This window comes from Ischnura elegans (genome assembly GCF_921293095.1).
Source record: "Ischnura elegans chromosome 13 unlocalized genomic scaffold, ioIscEleg1.1 SUPER_13_unloc_1, whole genome shotgun sequence".
Classification (NCBI taxonomy): domain Eukaryota; kingdom Metazoa; phylum Arthropoda; class Insecta; order Odonata; family Coenagrionidae; genus Ischnura; species Ischnura elegans.
Window position 1 is genome coordinate 8,140,540 of NW_025791657.1, and position 27,112 is coordinate 8,167,651.

Below are 27,112 nucleotides of genomic sequence, written 5' to 3' on the forward strand. Positions count from 1 at the left end.
TTTCTTGCTTAATCTTTAATTCCCAACACATGCAATCACTAGGAAATGGCTTGGTTGGTAACTCCAACTAAAAAGCAAACTCTTCTTGAGTTTAGCATTGATCTTCCTCAAGAAATGTCTCCAATAATGATTCTTTGAAGGTGTTTGGCCTTCCTTTACATGGACAGTTGTCGTCATTGAAATTACCGTCGTTGAAGCAGTGATACCAATCATGTCACATTGTCTCTCTTAGATCAGCATCATGGTTAAATTTATAGGGCTCTTGATGCACTTTATCCCGTTTTATTTAAATGACAGAAGGAAATCAACTGCTCATGCAAATGATGGTTAATTGGCTCAAACTCAGAAATTTTCTCACAACACTAAGTATCCATTACCAAGACAAATTCATCATGGTCGTCCAGCAGCTTGTTTTCCAAATGCCTAGGCTTAAGTAATGATGCTACTAATATTTCAAAATCGACCATCTGTCAGTGCGATATCCATCTATTTACTAACAGCAGGAACTTTGTTTAGAGGGTAATACATAATTGTTGCATGGTTGTTTTTGCAAGTTTTAAGGATAATAATATTAGGGTTATTTAAAAACAGTTTCATGAAATGGTTTTGTAAGAGAAGATGATTTTAAGGTTTCTTTTCTTTTACATAACCCAGTACCTATTGAAACGAGTATTCTCTTCCAGAGTTAATATTTAAATGTTAGCAGAAGGTCTAGAACGTAATAAATACATTGACATTATGTTCACCATGTTTTTTCCTCTACTTCTCTTTCGAGAAAAGAATAAATTGACATTTCAGCCTTTTAGAAGCCACTTATACAAAAAGTATGACTTCAGAAGAAAGAATCAGAAGTATAAAAATCAAAAACTGTGTCATTTTATTTTCTGAACGGCAAAAATTTTAAATCATCATTCTCTAATTTGATTTTGTGTAATTTGAAAAAAAAACTGAAAATAATACCACTGGATGATCCCCATTCTCTATCGTATATTTTGCAGTGAAGGACCAGCTACTATGGTCCCAAATAAATTTAAAATAGGCACAGCAGTAACTCAGAATATTAGGGATCTACCTGCGAGAATTTGTTTCATTCAGAAAGATAGATTTTCAGTGATTGATTAACAGGCAGGCAGACACCACTCTATTTTTATATGAAAGCATGGACAGTATGTTGAACATCCTTCTTCATATTGCTTAAGAGCATCCCATATATTTATTTTTAAGGAGATAATTGTTTTTTCTATTACTTTTTCTGCAGAGTTTTAAAGAACGAGGGGCAGGTTATGACCATTCGGGGCCTTATGTGGAGACTAAGGGCTGCATTCAAGATGTGATTGAAAACAATTCACAGCTCACTTGCTCATCCCAAACCACTGAAATATACCTTCCTGTGCCAGACTTGGTACTGCCCAGGGACAATGAGTTGGTAAGTTATGTTGTAGTACACAGTGAAACCTGATTTGAACCACCTTCAGTTATACAAATTTCTCAGTTGCAATAAGAAAGAGAGTATGCCTGTTATAAAAATGAGTATATTTATGGGAAGTTACTCACAGTAATGCCACTGTCAGTTGAGGTCTTTTCCAGTTGTAATGTATGAGGCATAAAGCTGAACCGCACTAAATTTTTCTGTCAATATCACTTGTACAACACCGGAAATCCTCGGATAGAGTATCTGATGGAGTAGACTTGTTGATAACTATGTGAAATGTCTGCTTAAGCCATTTGTCTTAGCTATAAGTGGGCTTTGTCTCATTATTGCCCTGTCTTTGTTTTAAGCCACCTTCCTCCTTCATTTCAATGAAGGATCCAGCTCTAACTCTTGTGGCACCTCTTTATAAGACTGAGTAACAAAAGATGAGGGCAATTAAATGTACAGTGGAACCTCGATTTATCGTTCCAGCTGTTTTACCTCTGCTCTAAGTGACCATAACTCTCATTCAAACCGCATTCCCTTTGTGATATAACTCCCCCTCCTTAGATGAACGTTGATATTCTGGAGTTTGATCTGTGAGTGGCAAGAATCTCATGACTACATTGGCCAGCTGAAGTGGTTTCAAGCAAAAGAGGATTTTTTATTATTGAATTAGGTTCTTATTGTTTTCCTTTTATTGAGTGAAGCCCATTATTCTCTCCTAGTTTCATGTGAAAGACAAGGACGAAGGTAACCTTAGTGAAGGGAATTATCCTGTGCTGTACACATCAGATCCAACAGGAATTTCAACTGATGTGTCAGATCCATTAGCCACTGATGAATTGGTGAGTTTACTTGTGCCTTGTACAGTTCTATTTTTCTACTGCATAATATCATTCCTTTGTGGAATATTCGCAACACCTCTCAGCAGAAACGGAAACCATTCTCCCTCAGCTGATCAATAATGACCAACTACAGAATAATTTCACGAGTGAGTCATTTAAAATTAATTATTCGTAATAATGAACGGTTTTTTTTGCTAAAGTGACACTTCAAATTTGTTTACTAAGCGAGTGAGCACACTGTCTTCACATTGGTGAGCAGTTATTGTTCTCTTGATTATATAAAACAGTTTTCACTTCTGTTCATGACAGAGTAGATGTGTGATTAGGAATTGAGAGTTAAGCGGAGTAATGTTGAGTTTGGAACAGTTTAATAGCATGACCATGACATCATGATGCAGCTGCTAGCACGGTCTAACAACATAGCTTGTTCCTTATGAGAGATTGATATTCACAGGAATCAGATCAGGTTTGGATATTTTGATGAAAGTGAACAGGAGTTTAAACCAAGGACTAGGGATTGGTCCTTCTTTACCACTTTTGCATGGGGTGTTGTACGTTTTGCAATTCAAATGGATTACCAAAAGACGTCAAAAGTTAGTGACATGAACTAATTTTTATATACTTTGACTCAATTTTCTGCTGCTGTTGTTCATAGTCTTGAGACTCTTCCACTATGATTTTAATATTTTGCTTATTGTTGGATATTTATTAGACATTTTTGTACACACTCATCTTTCATTCCTGGCATAAGGCCGGAATATCCTTCATTTTGGTAAAATGACTGAACTGAGTCCACAGTAGTTTGTTCTATGTTTTTGCCCCTCCTTGGATCTGGTATAGCATTCCATATTCACTAACATTAAATCTGGTGGCTACGTTTTTCGTGCTCCACAAAGTAGGAGCTAGTGTTAGTATCTGAATTATCTCTCCCCGACTGCCTGCTGTCACCAGTTTTTCTTTCAGTAACCCCACTAGCACATCCATATCACTTGCTTTATCAACAACTTTTAATTCATGCTCTGGAAGGAAATCTTTATCCAATAGTTTGCAAGCCTTTTTGTTCAGAGTAGAAGTTGCAACATTCAGTTACCTTTAGGAGACATTGATTTGCTGTGAGATGCAACTGCATGGAGATTCAAAGGAGATACATCCATTTCCTTGAACGATGAATTCATTTCCTCCAATACTTTTCTTTCGATGAATCTTTGTCAAAATCTACTATGCTATCATCACTGCCAGCAATTGGGATTAGCTCTTAAATGCCAGTTTTCTTCAATATGTATGGTGTATGTATTTATCCACTTTTTCTCTACATGAATCACGTATCTTTTGTCCCGGAATTTCTTTTAACAGTTTCTAGTATGCTACTTATCATGAATGAAAATGCTGGTTTACTGGCTGAATGAAAATGCTGGAAAATGCTGGCTGTTTGTAGTGATTTACTCCTTTTTTTCTATGACATTTCAATGGATCACAGCAAATTATTTAATACGTTTTACATTTTTCTAAGAAGTAGGTTTTTTGGTGCTTACAATTACTCATAAGAAGTCCAGAACTTATGCCATGCCTGTGTTCTCTCATTTCTCTTTCCAGTGTACTTAATTCTTCAAATTTTAGGAGATTCACTTAGTGTAGCTAGTTTATGGTACTCTGTACCACTAATTGTAAGTTCTCCTCAACTACAGTTACCAGGCTCTTGATACTGGGCCATTATAAAGACATCAGTCTGAATGATAAATCAATATATGAGAGTGAAAAATTATTGTTAACTGAGATAGAAAAAACAAATTTTGTCAAAATATTTTCCATAAGGCTTACATACCTGGTTTCTAGAGATGGACACAAATATTAACTACAGAACTTTTTGGAAAAAAACTTGATGATCACAATGCCAAAGTTGGAGGGCAACTGGGGAAGACAAAGGGTAAACAATAGTTATCTTCCGAGAGAAAAACTACATTGTAGAAATGGTGAAAGTGGCAGGCCTTACTCAGCTCATTTTCACTTTCTGTTCAATGAACCCTGTTCAGGTAAAAAAAATGTGGTTACATTGCTGCCATATTCCAATGTAATCTGATCATTTTCTAAGCTCCACTATGAAGTTAAAAAGTATCATTTCTTCAAAGGAGATACAGCAACAAGTTAATATCTAATCCTCATTAGAGTAAATGCTTGTCAAGGTTAGACAATGTATCTTCTCACATTATTCTTATAAGTTGCACTACATTCATAAAGTAAAACATATTGGTGAAGTTTATGTCAATACAAAATGGAGAAAGTTAACTTGTACTGACATGTATCCAGTATTTTGATGTGTTCTATAAAGCAACGATCAAGTTATCCCCAGCAATGATGGGTAAGTGCTATGAATTCCTTAAAATATCCTGTTTCTAAAGTATATTTCTCTTATCGGGAGAAAAGCAACGTGCACATAAAAAATGGTTTAATGATGGAACTTATTATGTGCAAGATTCATGTCATAAATATTTACGTAGATAAAGAAAACAGTTAACACAAGCATTTCATCACACTTGAGGTAGAACCCAACACTGACTGCCAGAGTTGTGAAAATGGATTTATTTTAAATAATTTTTTTAACAACAAAACAAGCAAAAAGCCATGAATTTTATTTTTATAGGTGGTGGGTCATACATTAAGGAATATTAGAAAAATAACATAGCTCTATTCAAATATTGCCTCAGGTCAAAGTAGAACCATATTTTTTTAGGAAAAAATTTCTAAAATCTTATGAAACATGAGTTTAGAGAATTTCCTTTATTCCTTAGGATATTTTCAATTGGTTTTTGGAATCCTCATGACTTCTACAGTAAACCTGTAAATGTTCATAGTGAATCAGATGAAAAATATGGCTGAGGCAAATTATTTCCCTGTGTAGGTACTATCATTTGCAAAAGTTGTGTAACAAATCGAGCAAATTGGAAAGTAGAATATTAGTCACATTAGCTTCCTTAATGTTGACAAACAAACATTTATCACACTATGGCGGAACAAAACTATGGCTTTGGACTTACTTATCAATGCTACTTTTAGTCTACAGTTGTTAGGGCATCTGCTGCGAGGTCATCATTGTCTAGATCTTCTATTTAATCATCCAAATATAATTGTGTTGTCTTTCTCCTCTACCAAGTTCTCTTGTGCCATTGTTATGACTACATACATTGTTGGTTCATTGGCTCTAGAGTATATTGTGTCTCTCACAGTATGCAGTTTTTATCCTTTCCATGCAGAATATCACTTTACATTTAGGTTTCTTCATTCTTAGGATATTTTTCAATTAGTTTTTGTAATCCTCATGACTTCTATAGTAAACCTGTAAATTTTCATAGTGAATCTGATGAAAAATATGGCTGAGACAAATTATTTCCCTCTGGAGGTACAAGTGCCTCTGGAGACCGCATTCATTGAAAAACTGCAGTTTCACCCAAACTTCAGATAGTCGCGAAAGAACTATAAGAGAAAGACAAGAAATATTTTACACTGTTTTATTCCTACATGGAAGGATGAAAATTTTCAAGTGTCATCAAAATACGAGTCGGTGGGTGTCATGCCTGGATGAACTGACCCAATTATGATTTAAGTTTCAATTACCCGGTTTCACTGCTCTGCGACTCCACTCAAACGACCCTTCTTAATGAATAAGCTGCAAAAAAGCTCTGTACGAAGGGGAATGAAGAGCCTCTTTGGGCTCAATGTAGCAGTAATGCTATGGCGAAAACTCCACCATCTGGAAATGGTTGAAGGTTGAATGAATATTTATTTTCCTTAATTATCTTTTGTACTGTTATGGCAGGTTAGCAGAAGAAAGTATTTTTAATGTGAGGCAGGTGACATGATAATTTGAGGTGTTGCTGATGGAGTATTCAGAATGTAATTTGAAGTTATTTCCCACCAGCTTTATTTCTATAGCTTCCTTTGTGAGGCCGGCGCAAGGGTAGTTGGACCCCATGGTCAGCGCACAATGAATTTTTTGAAAAATATGTAAAATTACTGCAAAAATACAATTTTAATACATAATTTTATTTTTACCTACACCAAAAAGAAATAATAAGAAATTTATAATTTTACAGAAAAAAAACAATGACTTTGACTTTGATTTTGTGCAATGAAACCTTCTTTCCCTTCTTTCATACACAAATCTAACACATACTTTTGACCTTATACACGTAACAATGCGAAATATCCGCTAGAATATTTCACCTCTTTCAAAAAACATTGATCCAAATTCTACTTATAATCCACAGACTCTCTCAAAATCATGCTCGAACGTTTTATAAATGGGTCACTTTGATAATAAATCCGAGATTTGTTGAAAATAATGAGGTAACCATGAGGTAACTGGGGGATATGAAGCTTTAAAATTAGTCAAACACAGAGAAGAAACCTATCGAGAAAATGGTTCTAGAAACCGCCGCCAATCCACCAATGGTCGCATAAGGGGTTCCAACTCTGTTTCACCCGTGAGGCAATCCCAAAAACCTTTGGTGTGGTCTTTGAACTCGTTGAACTTTAATAAATGCTGAATACCTTGTGCATTGACAGGCCCTCAAAGGTTGTGCGGAGGCGGATGGACCTGAAGGCGATCTTCCTGAGAAGCAGCAATCTCAGGAAGACGATGAGGAGGAGAGCTTCTGTCCAAAGCTGGAGAGCGATTTGGATGAACGGGATAAGTGCAGAAGTAGTGATGCCGGAACCAATGTGGTGAGTTTGGGATACTCCCTGATCAACGGTTTTTTAGTAGACTAAGTACAGCAGACTTGTGATTATCCGGCCTTGAATTATCCATGCATGATTTTCACTCTCGCTCAGTATTTAATGAAATAAAATGCATTTGTATCCAAAAATATCCGATCCAAAAGATCCGGCTCCGAGAATCAAGGATTTGGTCCGAATCCGGATCAGAAAAAAAATCCTGGATCGGTCCATCCATGATAAAAAGCATGGCGGTACAGTTTGCTATTAGCGTCCATACTTTTTCTTTGGCAGAAAAACATTTCTGTAGATGATTAGAGGGACGGAAAAGGGGCATGTCGAGTGACAGAAAAAGGAATGCGTACAAGGAGGTTGTAAATATAACAGACTCCCAATTATCCGGCTGCAGTATCTGTGTTGTGGATTACGTGCGTGATTTCACTCTTGCTCAATATTTTTAGCGACCTTTTTAAAAAAATAAAATTGGATGCAAAATCATTGGAATAACTTCATTAATACTAGGATACACCAAGCATATTATTTCTGTTGGAATCCCCTTCGAAATGGAAGCAATAGTGAGCTAGCTGCATTCACGGGAGTACCGTGTTCCTGCTTTCCAAGCCTTGCAGCGCACGACCGCGCTCCGTGATCATGGATACAAGTCCCACAGCAATTGCAAGCAGGGAAACTTGTGTGATCGGCGACTACATGGCATGGTGCCTGACAGTGTAATTTCAGACATCGAGCAGTGGTTTTGAAGCATTAGTTCAAACCACTTTTCTGTATCCTTGATCACACAGCCACGGATGTATGGTTTTCACAACCAGGCCCTATATGGAGCATTAATAACTCGAGCACAACCATGTTATCACTGCTAAAAAGATCGCGAACTGGCGAAGAAAGCTGTAATTGTGCCAGGGAAGCACTTTAAAATAGCGGAATTATGTCATTAATAATAATATATTTTGTTTTTTGGTGTAAATTATGAGCATAACAATACCAATATGAAGTGAAAGTTTGGGTTATCCGTGTTCTCCGATTATTCGTGCCGTCTCTTCCCATCATTTGTATGTCCCTTTTGCGTTTCCTTATGGCTGCATGGATCGCAACCAAAGCAGACAGAAAGGTGCATAGCATGTGCCCGAGCCCCCTAGTGCAACTTTTGGTTGCGTCTTCTCACATCTTTTGCGTCGTTATCTCATTACCCTTTGTTAGATCACATCGCACAATTTCTGGTAATCCAGACACGTAGGCACACCTCTTGACACGCTCAAAGATGAATGAAATATATAAATCCTATATGATCGAGGAGGTTATTAATATCTGGAGGCTAAGATATGCATAGTATTAAGTACTATGCAAATGTTAGAGATTTTCTAAAACATTTTTTCCTCCATTAGATATGATGTCTTATCATAATTTAAATGGCAAAAGTAAAATATTTTGTAATGGACGATATACAGTATCCTTGATCTATTGTGTAGCAGATTTGTTTGTTTTCCTTCCAACAAACAGCACAAATATCTTTATCCTTCTCAGGGCTCCTCAACCCATTAACAACCTTATCTAATATTTCCATGTTTTCATAACTAAGGTGAGCCCTTCTTCTATGCTTCAGTGCAGTACTTGAAGTTGCTGTTCAAGTATTCCCTACTCCATGTTTATCATTGTCTTTTTTCTTGGACATCATTAGTTTCCAAGGTGGCTTATTGATTGTGTCAATTCAATTTATTCCTAGAATTCTTGATAATTTACTGGATGTAGTGTAGATGAATGGGAGTCAAGCCATCACTACTGGTTTCCTTTTTTTGTTTTTTGTTCTATTTTGGTTGACATGTTTTCCTCGTAGGGTTCTTAAGAACAAGATGGATGTCCCTTTCACAACTGAAATTTTTACTTCCCTTTGCTATCACAAAGGACTACATAATGTGTAAAAATCGTGTATTTTTATCCAGTCCCATCTGAGATATGCAGCCTCAAACTTAACAAAAAAAAAAAAAAAACAAATTTTAAAAATTCATAAACAATTAACGAGTGAGTTGTCAATGCTGATACTCTACTAAATGTGTGTACAAAATGATATCTTACTACAAAAAAATGTTAACTCTGATAAATTTCTCCTTCATGGTTTTTTTTTAAATTTCTAAAGAGTGGAATTCTTCAATTTTGACCCCCTACTTTGGAGACCATTTAGACAGGTAAGATTTGCATGGGGAATTATGGCTATGAAACATTATTGAATGGAAGAAAGTACTGAAAAAACGATGCCAGTATCAATCTTGTAGCATGATGCAGTCCAGGGATAATCAATTTATCACAAACGTCTTCAAAGGGAAAAAAACGCTCTGTGATTCAAAACAAAAATGTCCACCCCATGTAAACGGTGTAAAATGAAATTTTTTTAAATCGGTTTTGAACTTCCCATTTCTGTAGTAAAAACATATTAAAAAATTAAAAATATGAAAAATAGTTAAGCAACCTACCTTGGATCACTTCAAATGGATTGACCATTAGGGTGCCTCGTTTTGCCACTTTTTTTAGGAGCGAATCGTAATACCCGGCAAAAGTTGCGTACCCGGGTGGGTATTACAGATATGATTTTTTTTTCAAAATCGGTTAATATCTTCTGTTCGCCATTTTGTCTTGAAATTTCGAAATTTTTAACAAAAAACGTTGAAAATGTAAATAATTTAAATTTCGTTTTGGCAAGCACTCATTTTTTCCAATTGTGTATAACATTGGTCTTTCGTTGATATTTTAGACCAAACGCGACAGCTCTATTCCTTCTAATTATCGAGAAGATGACCTTTTCTCGTGTCCCCGAGAGCAGTTTTGAAGGTAGGCAATCCGCAACAAACCGTCTAATTTTACGCTATGCATGCGATAAATGACGCGAAATAGAGATGTTTTTCAGTTAAAAAACGTGTAATGAATGTAAAACGATGAATCAATTCCTCGGTGTCGATGTCAATTCTGCGGTCCCTCGCGAGGCCCTTAAGTCACCTACCTCTCTTCTAATTGACAGCACTATTATTTCACACACTGCACTACAACTACGCACACTACACCTACAAATTCGCTCAGATAATTATTGACTTAAGTCGCATTGGACTACTATATGTCCCTGTGCAGCTATATAATATCGCCGTGTGAGCACCAAGCGAGCATAAAGTATCTATTTATTTTTTTTCATTTTGGGGAGGATCAATCCCCCTTGATCCCTGCCCTTGCTACGGCCTTGCCTGATGAGAATGACTCATTTGTTAATTTTGATGTAGGTGACTTCTTTACCACTTTTACTTACTGCACAGATCATCAAAGAGGAGGAGGCAGCTAATGACAGTGCGGGATCTTCTGCTGGCACAAAAGAATGTATTCGAGATGCGATTGAAGAAACTTCACAGTTTGCATGCTCCGTTCAAATGACTGAAGTATACATTCCTGTGCAAGACTGCCAATTACCCGGAGCCAATATTGTGGTAAGTTTTATTCTCATCTAGGAGTAGCATGGCCTTTATTTGAGTAAAATTCTTAGTTGTATGACAAAATTAGGATTGCGTTGAGTGTATGTATGCGTTTGTATGGGATGTCACCCTCAAATGTGCGAGTTTCTGTTGTGCAACTTTTCCAAATGTACAATATAATACAAAACCATTGAGATCTTTATCGATTTTCATGTAAATCAATCTTTTTTGTACAGCATCACTATTCTTCTGACAGAAAAGTGTTTCAATCCATTGAGTACTCCAGTGGTGAACTTTATTTTGTCTACTTTCAAGGTAAAAGTCTTTGCTATGCCAGAGAGCCTAAACACGAATCTTTTTCACCTGATTAGATCCTTGTTGTAAAATCCTGCTAATTTTCTCATAGAAAGGTGATGCTTCCCATTCCTTTAATTATGTTTGCTCTGGTTGAAACCTTGCATCTCTATTAATTCCATTCTTTGAGAGTCCAATTCCAATCACCTCTTTGTTGAGCCGATCCCAATATCCATCTGCATAGATGAAAGATATGGCTTCATTAATCAGAATGGCGTAATTGTATGCGATACAGTGGTTGGCTACAGTAGATCCCTCTGGGTATCTAAGTCTTATGCAACGTTTGTGCTCTGACATCTTGGTTTAAATAGTTATTCCAGTTTCACCAATCTGTATGTCTCCACACTCATGAGGCATGTGATAGTAGTCGCCAGAGATCTTTAACCCTTATATGCATTCGCTGCACCTTAGCGGTGCTCGTGGTTTTAAAATTGGTGTAAAAATTTTCCATTCCGATGGAAAGGTGATGATGAAAGATTTAGATGTTCAGAGACTCTCGTTAATACGAACAACGTTATTACGAAGTACTCGTTTTTACAAAGAAAATCGTTAGCCTCAACGAAAAGGCCTATCCTAGCTATAGAAAAAGAAACTTTGTTACGAAATTTTCGTTTTTACGATATTACGAGCTTACGGTCCTGGCGGTTACAAAATGAACTTTATTACGAAGTTCCACGCATAAGCTATGGCATTTAGATCGATATTCACTACGCTAAGTTTTAATAATCACGCCACGTTTAAGTTGTCCTCGTGTACTGTGACCGAGAGCGTCATTTATGGTAATTCTTCACCATTCGCGCAACGTTATACCATTAGCTTCATTCCTTGGGGATCATGGTGACAGACTCATTACAGCTCGTCAATTTGATGTACAGTTAGTGCTCTTCCTACGCACATTCGATTTACGAATTTTCAGGTATGACAGCATTAAAAATTTCAAAATTGGAATTTGGCGCCTTTTGATTTGACCGTTTTACGCCGTGCGGCGTAGAGGAAATCGTACTCTGGACATAATTTGAACAAAGTATCATTCATTCTGGTGTGAAGTTAGGAACTAATTAGCGTTTCGCCCGTTGTTCCTTGCCGCGGAGAATGATTTTTTCGGCTCCGGCTGCGTTGCACGCCCATTTAGTTCACTTCGTCACAATCGTCATTTAGCGCATGATTTTTGTGTAGTGTTGCATTGTGCAGGATAACCGTACTCCTCAATGCCTTCCATACAGTACGACCGGTCCCGTGACGGCACAATAGGGGGTGCGGATAACCCTTCGCCAGCACGGTTTGCAGCCAATTGCTGTCCCCCAAACGCACCTCACATTATCGCCTAGTCATATAACGTTGTCAAATGCAAACAGAGCAGCGAAATAAGCCTGATCCACTAAAACATGCCTTTTCTTCGAATCCCCAAAACAAGTGATTCTTCCGCTGGGTCCTTCACGCTCGTCGTCCTTTTCGTCTCCTTTCTTCACGGAAGCCATTATAGGCGTTTCACTTTCTCACCTGGCAACGCTGCCCCTACCTAGCCTATTCTGCCAGTCATCAGACAACTCTCGGCGGCCGGACCGTGGGTTTATCAACTTAGGAACAAGGTCGTGGAACGCATCGAGTTCGTAAATGGTACTTACTGTATTCGGGAGGATATCAACCCTCGATTACGTCATGCCGCATGCCGAAACTGAAACGAATTTTCCTGTTTATATATATTTCCGCGTAATTCAATCGCATTTATCATCCACGGAGTTTTCGACGATTCCTGAAAGACTCGTTCATACGAACTTCGTTATAACGAATCTCCATATTTTCGGTCCCGTGACTTCGTAATAACGAGAGTACTGTTTTTACCATTATCAGTAGAAATTTTTTAAATATACGCTAACTTTGAAAGAAATTAACTAAAAATGAAACACCATCTCTGCGGCACCGTTAATCCTGTGACGTAACTAAATTCGTAAATCCATATGAGGGTGAAACTCTGGACTTAAGCTCCGTAGATTTTCAGGATGCATGTGGATTGTCTCAATGTTTCCATTTTTACGAAATGCATGACAATTTTCCGGAAATAGTGGAAAGAAATGAAACAGCGAAAAGGGAATTGGTGTCAAGACCACCAGCATCTTTCGCCAACATTGAAAATGTTGAAACATCTAGGTTGGTGAAGCTGGAAGAACAAAATATACAACCCCTGGGTTGCCAGGCGACGATGTTTGCTTGCTGTTGCTGAGTCAGCAAGTGTATTAACCCTTTCACTGCCATCGGGCCGATATATCTGCCCTCGCTGGTTGAGCGAAAAATGCCAGGGGCCAATTTATCGGCCCTAATGGGGAGCATGCACAATTTTTTTAAAGTACTGGAGTAAGAAGGCCTCTACCTCAAATGTGTTCGCCGAAAATTTCGCGTATGAATAATGCTTCTCAGCTGAGTTATGAGTCTTTAAAAATTGATCTTCATTGGCTGCTTGAAAACACAACGTCATCGGAGCGTGACATCATGGCACGGTATCAACTTGTGACACACTGAGGAAGTGGATAGAAAATCGATCTACGAGGGTTCAAATGCAAATTTGGCGAAAATAATTGCTGTTGTAACGACAAAATGCAGACTGTGAATATTTTGGGTTGCCAAGGCGTTGTTGAAATAAATAAAGGGGATTGTTTGGGGAGATTTGGAATGAAAAAAAAAAATTAGCCACCATAAAGAAATCGAGCGAAAGTAAACTGAGGTATTTTGCTTTCTTAAATCCCTCTTGAGTCAATTTGTCCTTTTAGGAACTACTACATAGCTCGACGAAGATGTTTACTTCGATATCTTGCATTCAAGGCTCTACCACTCTACTCTTTTAGCAAAGTGAAAGGTGTACCGTGCGATGACGTAAGGAGGCGTTTCAGGCCACGTGACTTCAAGCGATATTTGAGCATTTTTAATTAGCAATTACTGAGGTTAGCAGAGTACTAGGAGAGTTTTGGCTCATGTATTTGGACTTGTGAGAAAATTTTCTATTCAATGAGACTAACTATCATGATGAACAAATTTCATGCATGTTCCCCATTATTTCACTTTTTTTCCTGATTGTGACCTTTTCAATGGCTGTTATTTATGTAAACCCCCATAATCTATCTATGGTTATAAGAGGTAAATATATCTTAAGAATTGGGAAAAATATCTAGACGCATTAAGTAAAATTGAGTTGCTGAAAATTTTTAAATCTGAAATGATGCTAATTTCAGAAAATAGCCTTGGTAGTCTTCGTACATACCAATTGAAATGGCTGGCAGTGAAAGGGTTAAGTTTGGTCATAAGAATCTCAGGCATCCACAGTTTGGACCAGCTTGAGTGGCCTCTGGAATAGAACATGGTTCTATTATTATGCATTAGAGATGTTATAATTATTGTATAGCTTTTATTGAGTGACACTCAACATTCCCTTTTAGTTTAATGAGAAAGAGGAGAAGGAAGAGCTCCTCAATGAGGAGAATTATCCTGCATTTATCTCACCGAATGCAGTTGGCACCTCAAGTGATGCTGTGGACCCCCTGGAAGTTGATGACGAGGTAAGTGCACTTTTACCATGTTAAGTTTTTCTGTCTCAAAAATTCATTCCTCTCTGGAACCTTCAAGACATCATTCAGTAGAAGCACTCATTTTTTGTCTCACATGGTAATGTAAACTGTCCCTTTTGTTCATTACCTACATGTTTGAATTTTGCTCCTGAAAAAGCAGTAAAATGCATTTTTATTGTAATTTTCTGATGATAATGTCATAAATATATCAAACTATTGTTCGCTCTGACTTTTAAATTCTGCGTTTGGATTTGAATAATGTTTATCTGGGGAGAAAAGAGGGGTGCATGGGAGTGTTAAAGTGACCTTGGGTTTCTCTCGAAACGATCCTCGCTCCCTTTTACTTCTATGACACTTTATTCTTCGCACTTATACAAACGGGACTCTCCAGCCTAAACACTCTCCATGTCCCTCGGCTCACTCGACTCAACTGTCCTTACGGCTTCTCGACGCGTCCCCTCGAGCCACCTCAGTTGGTTCACGGTCTCTCCTTCAGGGGGCAGCATCTCCCGGGGGGGCACCGCCTGGCGGCGTAACAGGAGTTAATCTGAGTAAATCCCACTTAACTCATGGGGCTGGGTCTGTGAAAACTTAGCATGGTTTGCACTTGAAGGAACATGCATCCTTTGCATTCACAGTGCCAAGGGCTGACTAGGACAGATGTGAACAGAATAGAGTTTTGAAGCAGTAGTCGCACTCCACTGGCCAATGAATCCCAAGGGAAAATTTTGTAACTTTACCAATAACTTAACTTTTCCTCCTTCAAAATTTCCTCCTTCGTGTTGAAGCTTCGTTGGTGTGCATTATGACACTTATTGTTTCAAAATGATAATTTCATTCTTCTCTTCATACCTCCAGCTAATAATGGCCACACCAACATTGTTTACCATAATCTGGTGGTAGCATTAAAAATACTGTTATATGTATAGGTAACCAATCGGGTAGTTTCCTTCATCGTAGAAAACGAAAGGCATTGGTGCAATTCATTACCCACCATTAGTGAATTCATAATATACAAATTATTTCGTTATAGAAATCCCAGTTTAGACGTATGGCAATGGTCCATTTTAACCTGATTTAAAAAAGGCCAGATTGGCACCCATGCGATGCCAATCCATGTGAAATCACTGGGACCTAGTTTTTATATGAGTAGATAGGAGTTTTACAATCTCTGAGATTACCAATGCATGCACGAGGCACAGAGCTCAGGAAAACATGTCTTAATGATCACCAATAAAACTGCCTATGGTTGTAAAGTTTCCTTCGTTTGATAAGGTACTAATAATCCTTATTCAAGCCAAGCACTATCTGCAAGCAGGGTACTCTGCTACCTGCTAGTAGCCTGCATCACCACAGCTCACATATCATCGCGACAACGCCACCTCACACGATAGCAGCGGGAACCAGAATGAAGTCACGTGGGCTTTTCCCATCAATCATACTTGACTGTCACATTTTTGCGCACTTGAAAATTTTCACTTCATTTAATCCCAAAAAATAGATATTGTCCTATAAAAATCCAAAAGTGTTAAATGCGTACTCCAGAGGTAATAATCTTTCGATTTAGGCAATAAAAAAATAATAGGAAACCACCCTATTCCTGTTCAGATGATGGTGTAGGTCTAAGGTGGTACTGACCATGGTTAAGACCGCGGTTGGGTGAACAATTAAGTGAATGATTTTCTTAAATAAATATAGTGTCTCCTAGTTGTATAAAGGACCAAAACAAGAATTGTTGCTTCGTTTACACAGATATTTACTTTACAAAAGGATTGCCCTGTACCAAAATTAAGCTTTTATTCTTTGTAGCACAGGAATTATTACTGTTGAATAAAAACTTTTGGGCTATGTCACCGCGTCAATTACTGGGATGGCCGAACGTAACCGAGCGATTCTGGTCGCTTTCTCAAGGGATTCTGACGTGTACCCACAGAAGTAATGAAGAATCAGGAATTTTAACCTTTGTAGGGTTGGTAATGTTATTAATGTATATCGCTTCCATGGACAGTGGCTAGTTTTCCATTGGGTAATGGAATTACCCAATGGAAAACTAGCCAATATCTGCTATAAAAGTAGCTCTACATTCGGTATGTATCATCAGAAAATGAAGTCAACGATAAAATTTTTATAAATGATTGCATGAATGGCATTGTATTTAAGGCACAGTTATTTAATTTAGAATGAACATTATTCAAAGACTGTCTCATTGTTGAAAGAAATTACAAAGTGTTCATTGCTGTATATGTGTGGATGATAGTTCTATATTGTAAAAGAATGGTGTATTAAAAGAATATTGATTCTTATGTGCATTGATTAATGAGTTGATTCCTACTTTCAGCATATGTTTACAGAGGACGAAAAACTGATTGGTAATTCTGAAATGACCAATGACTCTATGACTGAGGCTATAGGTGAGTAAACTCTAGGTCTTGCAAATATATGTGCGTGGAGAGGGTGTTGTAACTTTTTTGAAGCATGAAGAACCTAAGTTAGTCATCCATGTGTAACTTTTGTTTTATTTAGTTTACATGTCACTTAAATATGAGAGAATGTTTATCTTTACATTTGTGTGGTCTGGATTTCTAATAATATGAAATGTAATGTATTTAATTTAATGAATTATCATAATTTCATTTAACATTTATGTACAGTAGAAGTCCTTTCAATGTAAAATATTTTGTTCTGCTGAAGTCTATCGATATTTAACTTGTGCGACCATTGACTAGTAAAATTTAATATTTTAGTGACATATTGCATTAATGGCAGTGAAAGATTCGTATAAGATCTGCACTCTAGTCCAGTCAATGAACTTTAACAAATGAGTTATTTATGACTGGTGTTATAGACAAAAATTTCTAATTATTAATGATCCATTACGAGTGCTTAGAATGAGAAACCAGTGCCTGTACAACTAAGCGTGGTATTTGTATAAAACATGTGGGTGGAATTCAGGGAAATGACTAACAAGGGGAGACCACGAAAGTTGCTCCGCCTTTTTCAATGCCGTATTTTTTATGGCCTTCGGAATGGTGAACACATCCCTGAACAAGTATTGGTTCCGTTGAATGGGCCTTAGTTTGGCTGTAATTAATTAATTTTCATGCGGTACTTTTCACAAGCCGCGTATAGTTTCATGATATCGCGCCCCATATCAGGAGGGTCAGGTGGGGTAGTGGTTAGCATTTACGCTAACTACCACCCGGGGGACCAGGGTTAAAGGCTCCGTGATGGCTTTATATTTTCTTGTCTCCATTGTGATCACACGGCGTCAACTTTTTCATTAATTTTAATTGCGACAAGAATAGACATGAGACTATTTTTTTATCACCGTAATGACGTTTAGGTATTTAAGCAGTGTCATAAATATGTGTACTTATTGGTGTGAAAAGTAATATGTAGCTGCTAAAAGTAAACTCATATTTAAAATCTGGAGCATTTTAACATTAAAGGAATTATATTTCTTAAATATTTTGATAATTGTTGTTCTCTCACGTAGAAGGATTTGGACAGCATTATTTTCTCCTCAAGTATTCTCAAAAGAAATATCTATGCCATTTTAAATATTAACTTAAGGAACATTACGATGTGTATAATCCATAACCACTGAACACATGTTTTTGTCTTTTAAATGGATAATTTTTTAAAAGGGCATGATTTCATTTTTCTTCAGCAATTTCAAGCTTGATATGAGATAATTCTTGATGCCTGACTTTTCTTTTTGGACAAAATTGTAGTTTATTGAAATTACCAAAAAAGACTGACTTCTGATCTACTTGCAAAGGAATGAAAGGAAAACATTATTCTCTCCTTAAGTATTCCTAAATGAAAAATTATTTGTCATTTAAAATATCAGCTTCAAGAACATTACAATTTACATAATACAAAATTACTGAGCACACATTTGTCTTTTGAATGAACAAATTTTTATAGGGGATGATTTCATTTTTCATCAACAATTTCAATAGTGATTATTATGGATGCCTGCCTTTCCTTTTCAGACATAATTGAACCAATATTGACATTGCCAAAAGAGAATGACACCTTATTTGTGTTTAGCAACCAGCAAAAATATTAATTTAAGGGAATAGGTTTCAATCTATCAAATGGTTTTTAAAAATTAGATCTGTGAGTCCTAGATTGTAATATGATTTTCTTTTCTAGGGCTATCAACTCCTGACCAAGTGCTGGTAGAAACAACACCAACTTCACACCTGCTGGCAGAAAGAGATGTATGGATTGACCTTAACGATGATTGTATTGGTTCATCAGCCTCAGTGACACACATTCAAACCAAGACTGTGGCATCCCCCTGTTGGGATGGAACGAATTTGATGGATAAAGATTTGAAAGAAGGCATTGCCCATCATGCTGACAAGGTACTGTCTAACTCAATTCCTGATGATGGACTCAGTGATATGAAACACATTCCAGCATCTAGAAACAGTGGAAATGGAGCCACAATGACTGTTGTAGGGGATAGAAGGGATGCACCAAATATCACAGGTAGCCTTAGGTTGATCAGAGTCAGTGAAAACAGAAGAAGTGGCATTGAGGCAGAAATGGAAAACAAAAAAGAGATGAGTTATTGCTTCATCAAAAATCCTAGAAATGGTAAAAATTCAAAGTTATATTATTGCTCCCACTGCAGATATGGGTTCAAAACCAATGATGATCTGATCAAACACATGGAAATTCATTCTGGTACCAGCAATTTGGATCCTAATGATGAATCATCTATGGGAAAAGATGAGTCTTTCACAGTCCCCGCATCAAGAGAAGAAAGTAATAATTCTTGTGAGTCGTCCACCTCTGAGACATTGACGGGATTGAAAAGGAAAAGACGAGGGGCGATGCAAAAAGTAAATGCGCCTGTGTTAGAAATCTGTGGTGGAATTGGAGAGAGGAAAACTGCGGAACGAGTGGGAAGTTCTGATGGGGATGGGAAACCATACACGAAGAATATGTCCTCAGAGTCCACCACCTCTTGCGCGAGAAACCTCAGAAATGACACGCTAGGAGGCGCAAAAGGAGGGCGTTTCAATTGCAGCGTCTGCAACAAGTCGTTCCGGCTGAGGAGCGGTCTTAGCAATCACATGCGTTCGCACAAGGAAAGAAAACGTTATCCGTGTACGATCTGCACAAAGTCTTTCGCTTCGAAGTCTCGCATAACCCAACACATGCGCACGCACACGGAAGAGAAGCCTTTTTCATGTAGTGATTGCGCGAAGTCTTTCTCTCTTAAATGCAACCTCATAACGCATTTGCGCACCCACACGGGGGAGAAGCCCTTTTCGTGCAATTATTGCGCAAAGGCTTTTGCTAGTAAGGCGAAACTCAAACAACATTTGCGCACCCACACAGGGGAGAAGCCTTTTTCTTGCAATTATTGCACAAAGGCTTTCAGCATAAATGAGAAACTCATCCTACACTTGCGTGTACACACAGGAGAGAAGCCGTTTTCGTGCAATTATTGCTCAAAGGCTTACACTGCAAAAAATGCACTCGTCCAACACATGCATATGCACACAGGGGAGAAGCCTTTTTCGTGCAATTATTGTGCGAAGGCTTTCAGTATAAAGGAGAAACTCATCCTACACTTGCGTCTACACACAGGGGAGAAGCCCTTTTCGTGCAATTATTGCTCAAAGGCTTACACTAGAAAAAATACACTCATCCAACACATGTATACGCACACAGGGGAGAAGCCTTTTTCATGTAATTGTTGTGCAAAGACTTTCACTAGAAAGGACAGTCTCATCCTGCACTCGCGTGTACACACAGGGGAGAGACCGTTTACATGCGAGATCTGCAGCAAGTCTTTTGCCTCGAAGTCTCACATTACTAAACACATGCGCTCGCACACGCAAGAGAAACCATTTTCATGCAGTGATTGCGCAAAGTCTTTCTCTCTTAAATGCAGCCTCATGAAACATTTGTGCACCCACACAGGGGAGAAGCCTTTTTCGTGCAATCATTGCGCAAAGGCTTTCGCCAGAAAGGACAAACTCATCCAACACTCGCGTGTACACACAGGGGAGAAGCCTTTTTCATGTAAATTTTGTGCTAAGACTTTCACTAGAAAGGAAAATCTCATCCAACACTCGCGTGAACACACAGGGGAGAAGCCTTTTTCATGTAAATTTTGTGCTAAGACTTTCACTAGAAAGGAAAAACTCATCCAACACTCGCGTGAACACACAGGAGAGAAGCCTTTTTCATGTAGTGATTGCATGAAGTCTTTTTCTCTTAAAGGAACCCTCATGACGCATTTGCGCACCCACATGGGGGAGAAGCCTTTTTCGTGCAATTATTGCACAAAGGCTTTCACTAGAAAGGAGAAACTCATCCTACACTCGCGTGTACACACAGGAGAGAAGCCTTTTTCATGTAATAATTGTGCAAAGACTTTCACTAGAAAGGACAGTCTCATCCAACACATCCATATGCACACAGGATAGAAATCTTTTTCATGTTATCACTAAATCTTTCAATAGAAAAGAAAGTCTCATCAACACTTGCGTACACACACAGACAAGAGACCGTTTACATGCAAGATTTGTGGCAAGTCTTTCACTTCGAGTTCTTCTCTCTCCAATCACATGCAAAAACACTCACGAGAGAAACCGTTTTTGTAGAGATGTGCAAACAGTATCCGCAAATGCTCAAATGCTAGAAAGTATTCCATATTCGAGATCTCGATTAATTATGCTACAGCTAAAATCTTGAATGCTTTGAATTTCGCACCATACACTGTCACACGCACATAATTGGTATTGGCGAATGATAGCAACGATAGCAACTCAAGCCACGTTTCCTTATTTAGAACATGGTGAAATGCACAATGAGCTGATTACCGCCTTCAGCCATTTTGTCATCTCTGTATATCCCTACTCTGTGGTATAGTGCTGCTGTGAAGTTAGAATAAAGATATCAGTAGTATTGATCTTTCGCACAGTGTAATTTATCCTCACTAATGCTACTCCAACATAAGAAACTATGTTCATGAATGTAGTCTTATGACAAAATTACTCAGTGTATTTACCTAAGTTATTTACCTACCTTAGTTTGCTTTACCTAAGTTAATTGGCATTCTGGTAGTTAATAACATGAGAAATCTTGGTAACTCTTACTTTTATGTGCATGGTCATTTATTTATAAGATAACTGAAAACAAAAGTAAAATAATATCAATTACAATACGACATATTGGAAGTGAATTCACTTGAAGTTTACAATTCCATGGACATTTGACATGCACATGCATCATATATCAGTGACAACAGTTTGTTGCAATGAGATATTGATAGTTAGCGGAATGCAATCATCACAGAAAATTTCAAAAATAACTGTTGTGACTCAAATGATAAATGACAACCTCCACATGATAGGAGACCAATACGATCACTAAGTAAACATGCCACACGTTGAGACAGGGTTACAGGATATGAGGTGAGATATGTCTCACTACAGCTATGGGACAGGAAATTGAAGCAATGTTGGAGCAATAAACCATTTAGTAGACAATGAGCATGAAGTTTGGGCATCAATTCATGGAAGAAAAAAATCTGGAAGATATGAAATAATTAAGAGAAAATTAAATAATAAGAAGAAGCACTACATGTATGTGGAAGTACGTCATGATGAGCCACATGAAATGCACATACTAGGTAAACTGACTTTAAATGAATGGTACATAGTAGTTACTATCTTTACCTCATAAGTAAGATAGTATGTGAGCGCAAACACAATACAGAGAGAAAACTAATGAATTTTGATGCAACTGTAGTTGAATTTAAATCCTAACTTCCCAATAGGAGAGGTTTCTTGAGACGACCAAAATAATCTTGTGATCCAGTCTCTGACAAGAGGCGACACAGGCTACAGCAGTGCCACTTTGTGGGGTTTGCCTTCAGGACATTTGAGAGCTTAACAGAAGTTTTTCTAAAACATTTCACATAAGATATATCACCGTAAATAATAATTAGGTAACAGTAACATGATAAGAAACAGGTGAAATGAGTTTTGGCTATTTCTTTAGTTGATTTAAGGAAGGAATATTGCAGGAACAAATGCATAGTTAGTTAGCTATCTTGAGATTCAGTCCATTTGAAGCCATAATCATGTTTAGGGAATGTGGAATGTGTCAAGCATGGGATATCTCAATGGTGAACTTCTAAATTAGAAAGATTTATCTGCTGAAGTGTAGGATATTTTTTACCATCATCATGGAACCAAATCGTCCTTTCATGTCAACCAAAAGCAATATAAGACTTTATTCTGTGTTGGAACTGTCAGTAAAATTAGGTTTTGGCAAGAGACTAATAGGTATGTAGGAAAAAGTGATTAAGTTTGTGAAAGAGTGCAAGTGTTTCATTATGCAGTGGTGAGATGAGTGTCACGTGTTCCTCTTGTGTGGACTGCAAAGGGTAAAGACAACTTGGGAATGCTTAACTGTATTTGCTTGACAGAATATGGAGGAACACATTTCAAATTCCATGAGAAGGTAGATGATTTTATTGCAGAGAATTTCGGATGCTGCAGGGAAATTCTCCCTTTAGTGAATATACCCAAAAGTATTTGTACCCTAATGAGATAAAGTATTATTCAAATTTCCCTGTTTCATTCTGAGATCGTTCCAATTTTTTCTTTTCTAATGATTTAGTGCATTCCTTGAAGGAGGATACGTTGAAATCTGAGAAAGTTGAGATACCTTTGCATGTTGAACTGGTAATTGAAAAGGAAGGGAATGAGGTGAGTTTTCCTCTTGCATTCACAATCTGTTATGAAGACTAATGCAATGGTTTTTGTGGTTGAGTACTTGATAGAATACTAGTGATTTCTCTCACACCCTTGTGTGACACATCCTCACTTGTCAAAGTTGCATTTTCATCAGAATAACTTGCAAATAATTAATTATTCAATATTTTGTTGACACCTGAAAATTCTAATCTTTTTGTACCTGTTGAAGTCATCATAGCGATCCCCAAGCATAAAAATAACCCCACACAGAGAGTACACCCAAGGAGAATTACATCACAACCTGAAAGAACACCACTCAGCATGAATGATTATGGTGTACTGAAATGCATTTCTTTGAATCCCCATCAACAGAGACCTCGGTAAATGGTGATGTTTCCAATTAGAAGAAGACTGCAAAGTTATTTTTAGTGAAGCAATCATTAACTTACATCCATTCCGAAGGGAGTTACAAGGTTTTGATCTTAAGGAAAAATGGTTTGGCACCACTGGGATGAGAAGAAAATTTCAATAGTTAAAATTGTTGCATCTTTGAATCCAGTGAATCGAGATGTGTTGTAGAGTTGTTTCAAAAAGGAAAAAAAAATGTAATGAGATTTATGGGATCGAAAGAACTAATTAATAATGCCGTAGGTCAATCTAAAGGTATTTATAGATTATATTTTATATATTATTTATATAGATTCCTTTGTAAACATTGTGATTAATTTAAAGTGTGTACATGATTGCAAGTTAATAAGTGCAGATTCCCTGCGCTCTTACCCCCTACTCCCTTATTTGTACCTCTGTAAATTAGAGGTGTCTCATCAGAACCTTTTTATGTGAAAATCTGGGTAAGAAAGAAACCTCCAGAAGCGAGAAAATAAGGCCGATCCTTTGAACTCCTATTTATCAATGTTTTCGACTGTACTCACATTTTTCTCATTACGACGGTAAAAAATAAACCACTGATTTTCTGCGCATTACAAAAACCCATGACAAAATACCTAGCATATCCTGAATGCTATGCAGTCCAGTCTGGCCTACGAATTTAACAGTGTTGCATTTTATAAGGATGACCACTCGTGGCTGGAAATTGCAGGCCCGATTGTAGATGTATTTTTTTCAACAAAATGTTACACATATGGCATATTTGATCCCTCAACGCTGTGATGAGCACCCAGTACGCTTACTAATCTTCTCCATGCAAAACATTTTCACATTGAGATATTTTATTTTGAATTTAAACAAAATCCTGTGTTTTTTGAAGGTATTTAAATAGTAATTCGTACTTTGTTTTTCTGACCCCCAAGTCAAAAGTATTTGGTATTTTTCATTTCGAATACATTTGAAGCGGTATTTTGTATTTTTTGTAGCATTTTTCTCATTATGCCTGTAAAAAATAAACCGCCGATGTTCTACACAATACAAAAACCCTTGATAAAACATCAAGCATATCCTGAATCTTATGCACTCAAGCCAATCCTACGAATGTAGGAGTGTTGCATATTATAAGGATGACAACTAGTGGCTTTATGTCGGAAGGGGAGTTTGTACCTTTACTCTGTGAATTAAATATGTGGAACCAGACGTCTGACTTGTCATCTCATTCTGCCTTCTACGAACCTGGCCCTTCCTATTAAGCTTAGCGCTTATAGTGTATATTTTATTTTGCATTTCAAATATGTACACAGTTTCGGTATTTACCCATTCCAAAATAAAAAAATACATCTTTAAAATACTTTTGGAGTAGCTCTGATAACACTTCCGTAACATTATGATTAAACGATTACTTCTTTTTTGTAATAATAGTTTTCTTCATGTTTCCAACTATACATAACTTGCAACGGAGGTCATATTTTTTAAAGATTCTTTAGTTTCCATAGAAATGTTTTTTTATATTTTAAAAGGTATTTACACAGTAATTTGTAGTTTGATTTTCTAACCCCAAAGTCATAGGAGCGGTATTTTGTATTTTTTGTAGCATTTTTTTCATTTTTCTTGTTATGTCTGTAAAAATAAACCGCTTATGTGCTACACATAACAAAAAACCATTGATGAAACATCAAGGATATCCTGAATCTTATGCACTGAAGCCTTTCCTACGAATACAGGAGTCTTGCATATCATAAGGATGACAACTCGTGGCTGGACCTGTGTGTTCATTTATTTTATTTTTAAGAAAATGTTACACACACGGCATATTTGATCCCTCAACACTGTGATGAGCACCCAGTACGCCTACTGATCTTCTTCATGCCAAAATTTTTCTCATTGAGATTTTTTATTTTGAATTTAAACAGATTACTCTGCTTTTTGAAGGAACGTTTTTTTCTTTCCAATAAATTTTCATTGTGATTTCATTTATAAAAATTTTATTTTGTAGTTTTCCATGACTTAAGGTTTCACACTGGTGAGTTGGCGAATTTGGTCTTAACAGTAAACACCTTCCTTCAACTGTAGTATCTTGAAAACTGCCGCCTACTCTGCTAGTGAGACGTCAAAAGGTGTCAACTCCTTTACCATGAGATAAAATATCTTTCTTATTAGCTCACTGCCCTGTCTTTGTCTTTCCCTTGTGTCATCTCCTTGAGACCCAATATATACATGCAGCTAATAAACCACATGCAGCAATACCACTCTATTTCTAAGACCGTGGCCAGCACAAGAATATAAAACAAGTGAACACACTCAATTGAAAAGTAAATTGTTGCATGGTGATTGTTAGACAGATTAAACTGCAACACAATGATAGAATTATTAGAGACAAATGAGTGAAGCCAGATTGAAGCAGATCAGTAATTGGTGGCTGAAGTGAAGGACCGTCTATGTAAATCATTCACAATAGTTCAATTAATAAATACGAGAAAAGAACGTCTATGACACAATGCTTGAAATTTTGAAAGAAAGTCATAGAAATCGTTGCTTTTATTTCAACTTATGTAATGATCTTTGAACAAAAACTTTTGAAAATAGAGAAGTGGGAATAAAACTTCAAATACTTAGAAACAAAAAAAAACTCTAAATTTATTTTATTGACACTCAGTATATTTTTACTATGCAAAATAATACATTATCACCAACAAACACAAATATTTTGTTTATTTCAACCAAGTATGCTGCAAGCAAACATTATTCATTTCAGAAAAATTCAGAACCATTAAGGACATTACAATTTAGAATGGACTCCGAGGAAGAGAACATTGACAGAAAATTATGGGCATGCCTGCAACCAAAAATTGGTATGCACGCTTTACGATCCCGATCTGCTAGCCAGGGCGTGTCCTTTTATGCTACCGCACTCCTTCAATATTCATTATGAAAATCCAAAAAAATATGACTATATGTACCTCATGAAAATATAAAGATGGCCCATCATCCCTATTGGCACTATACTATCATTCATTCCTTGTTGTGAAGGCGAGAATCAACAATATACTCCTCAGTACAGACATGCATGAGGCTGAATTAGAAATTTGTAACATATATATGAATTATCCTGTCTGTGATCAAACATGTTGCATGCGCAAAGGTGACTTATCTGAGTGAAATATTACAACTTACACTACATGAATAGTGCCTCTGTGTGTGTGGAAGTGGCAGTTGAGGTTAGAACTAACAGAGATCAGCATAGAAAATATTTCACAACTGCACGTGCACACATGTAGAAGTCAGAGCTGTTCCTTGGAGTGACGGACTTGCTGCAGACTATGCATGAATAGTTTTTCCTCACATGTAAATGTTAAATTGATATGATTCATCTCCTATGTGTGTAGGAATGTTTCTAGGCCACAATAATAAGTGAGAGACTTGCTGCAGACGTACCAAAAATAAGGCTCCTCGAGGGTTAGTGTACTTATGTCTATACTAAGAGGCTCTTTGTCGAGAAAGAATTTCAAATTTGCCACACTAATGAAGTTTTTTTCCACTGTGCGTATGCATATGTGTCACTAAGATGCCCTTTGTCCAGAAAGACTTCCCACACTTGTAGCATGTATAACGTTTTTCTCCTCTGTGCATACGCAAATGTGTC

The 27,112-nt window shown here is 37.2% G+C and overlaps 1 protein-coding gene across 1 annotated transcript; it reads left to right on the forward strand.

The window, feature by feature from the left end:
• The first annotated feature begins 1,391 nt into the window (after positions 1-1,391).
• On the forward strand, positions 1,392-26,930 carry LOC124172554 (zinc finger protein 2 homolog). The gene is made up of 9 exons (XM_046551997.1): positions 1,392-1,426; positions 2,140-2,259; positions 6,820-6,978; positions 10,281-10,448; positions 14,216-14,335; positions 16,683-16,755; positions 18,506-20,367; positions 23,020-23,094; positions 26,868-26,930. Exons 4-9 carry the CDS (start codon positions 10,392-10,394, stop codon positions 26,928-26,930), a joined length of 2,250 nt encoding a protein of 749 aa, XP_046407953.1. The 5' UTR covers positions 1,392-1,426; positions 2,140-2,259; positions 6,820-6,978; positions 10,281-10,391.
• The last annotated feature ends 182 nt before the right edge of the window (positions 26,931-27,112 follow it).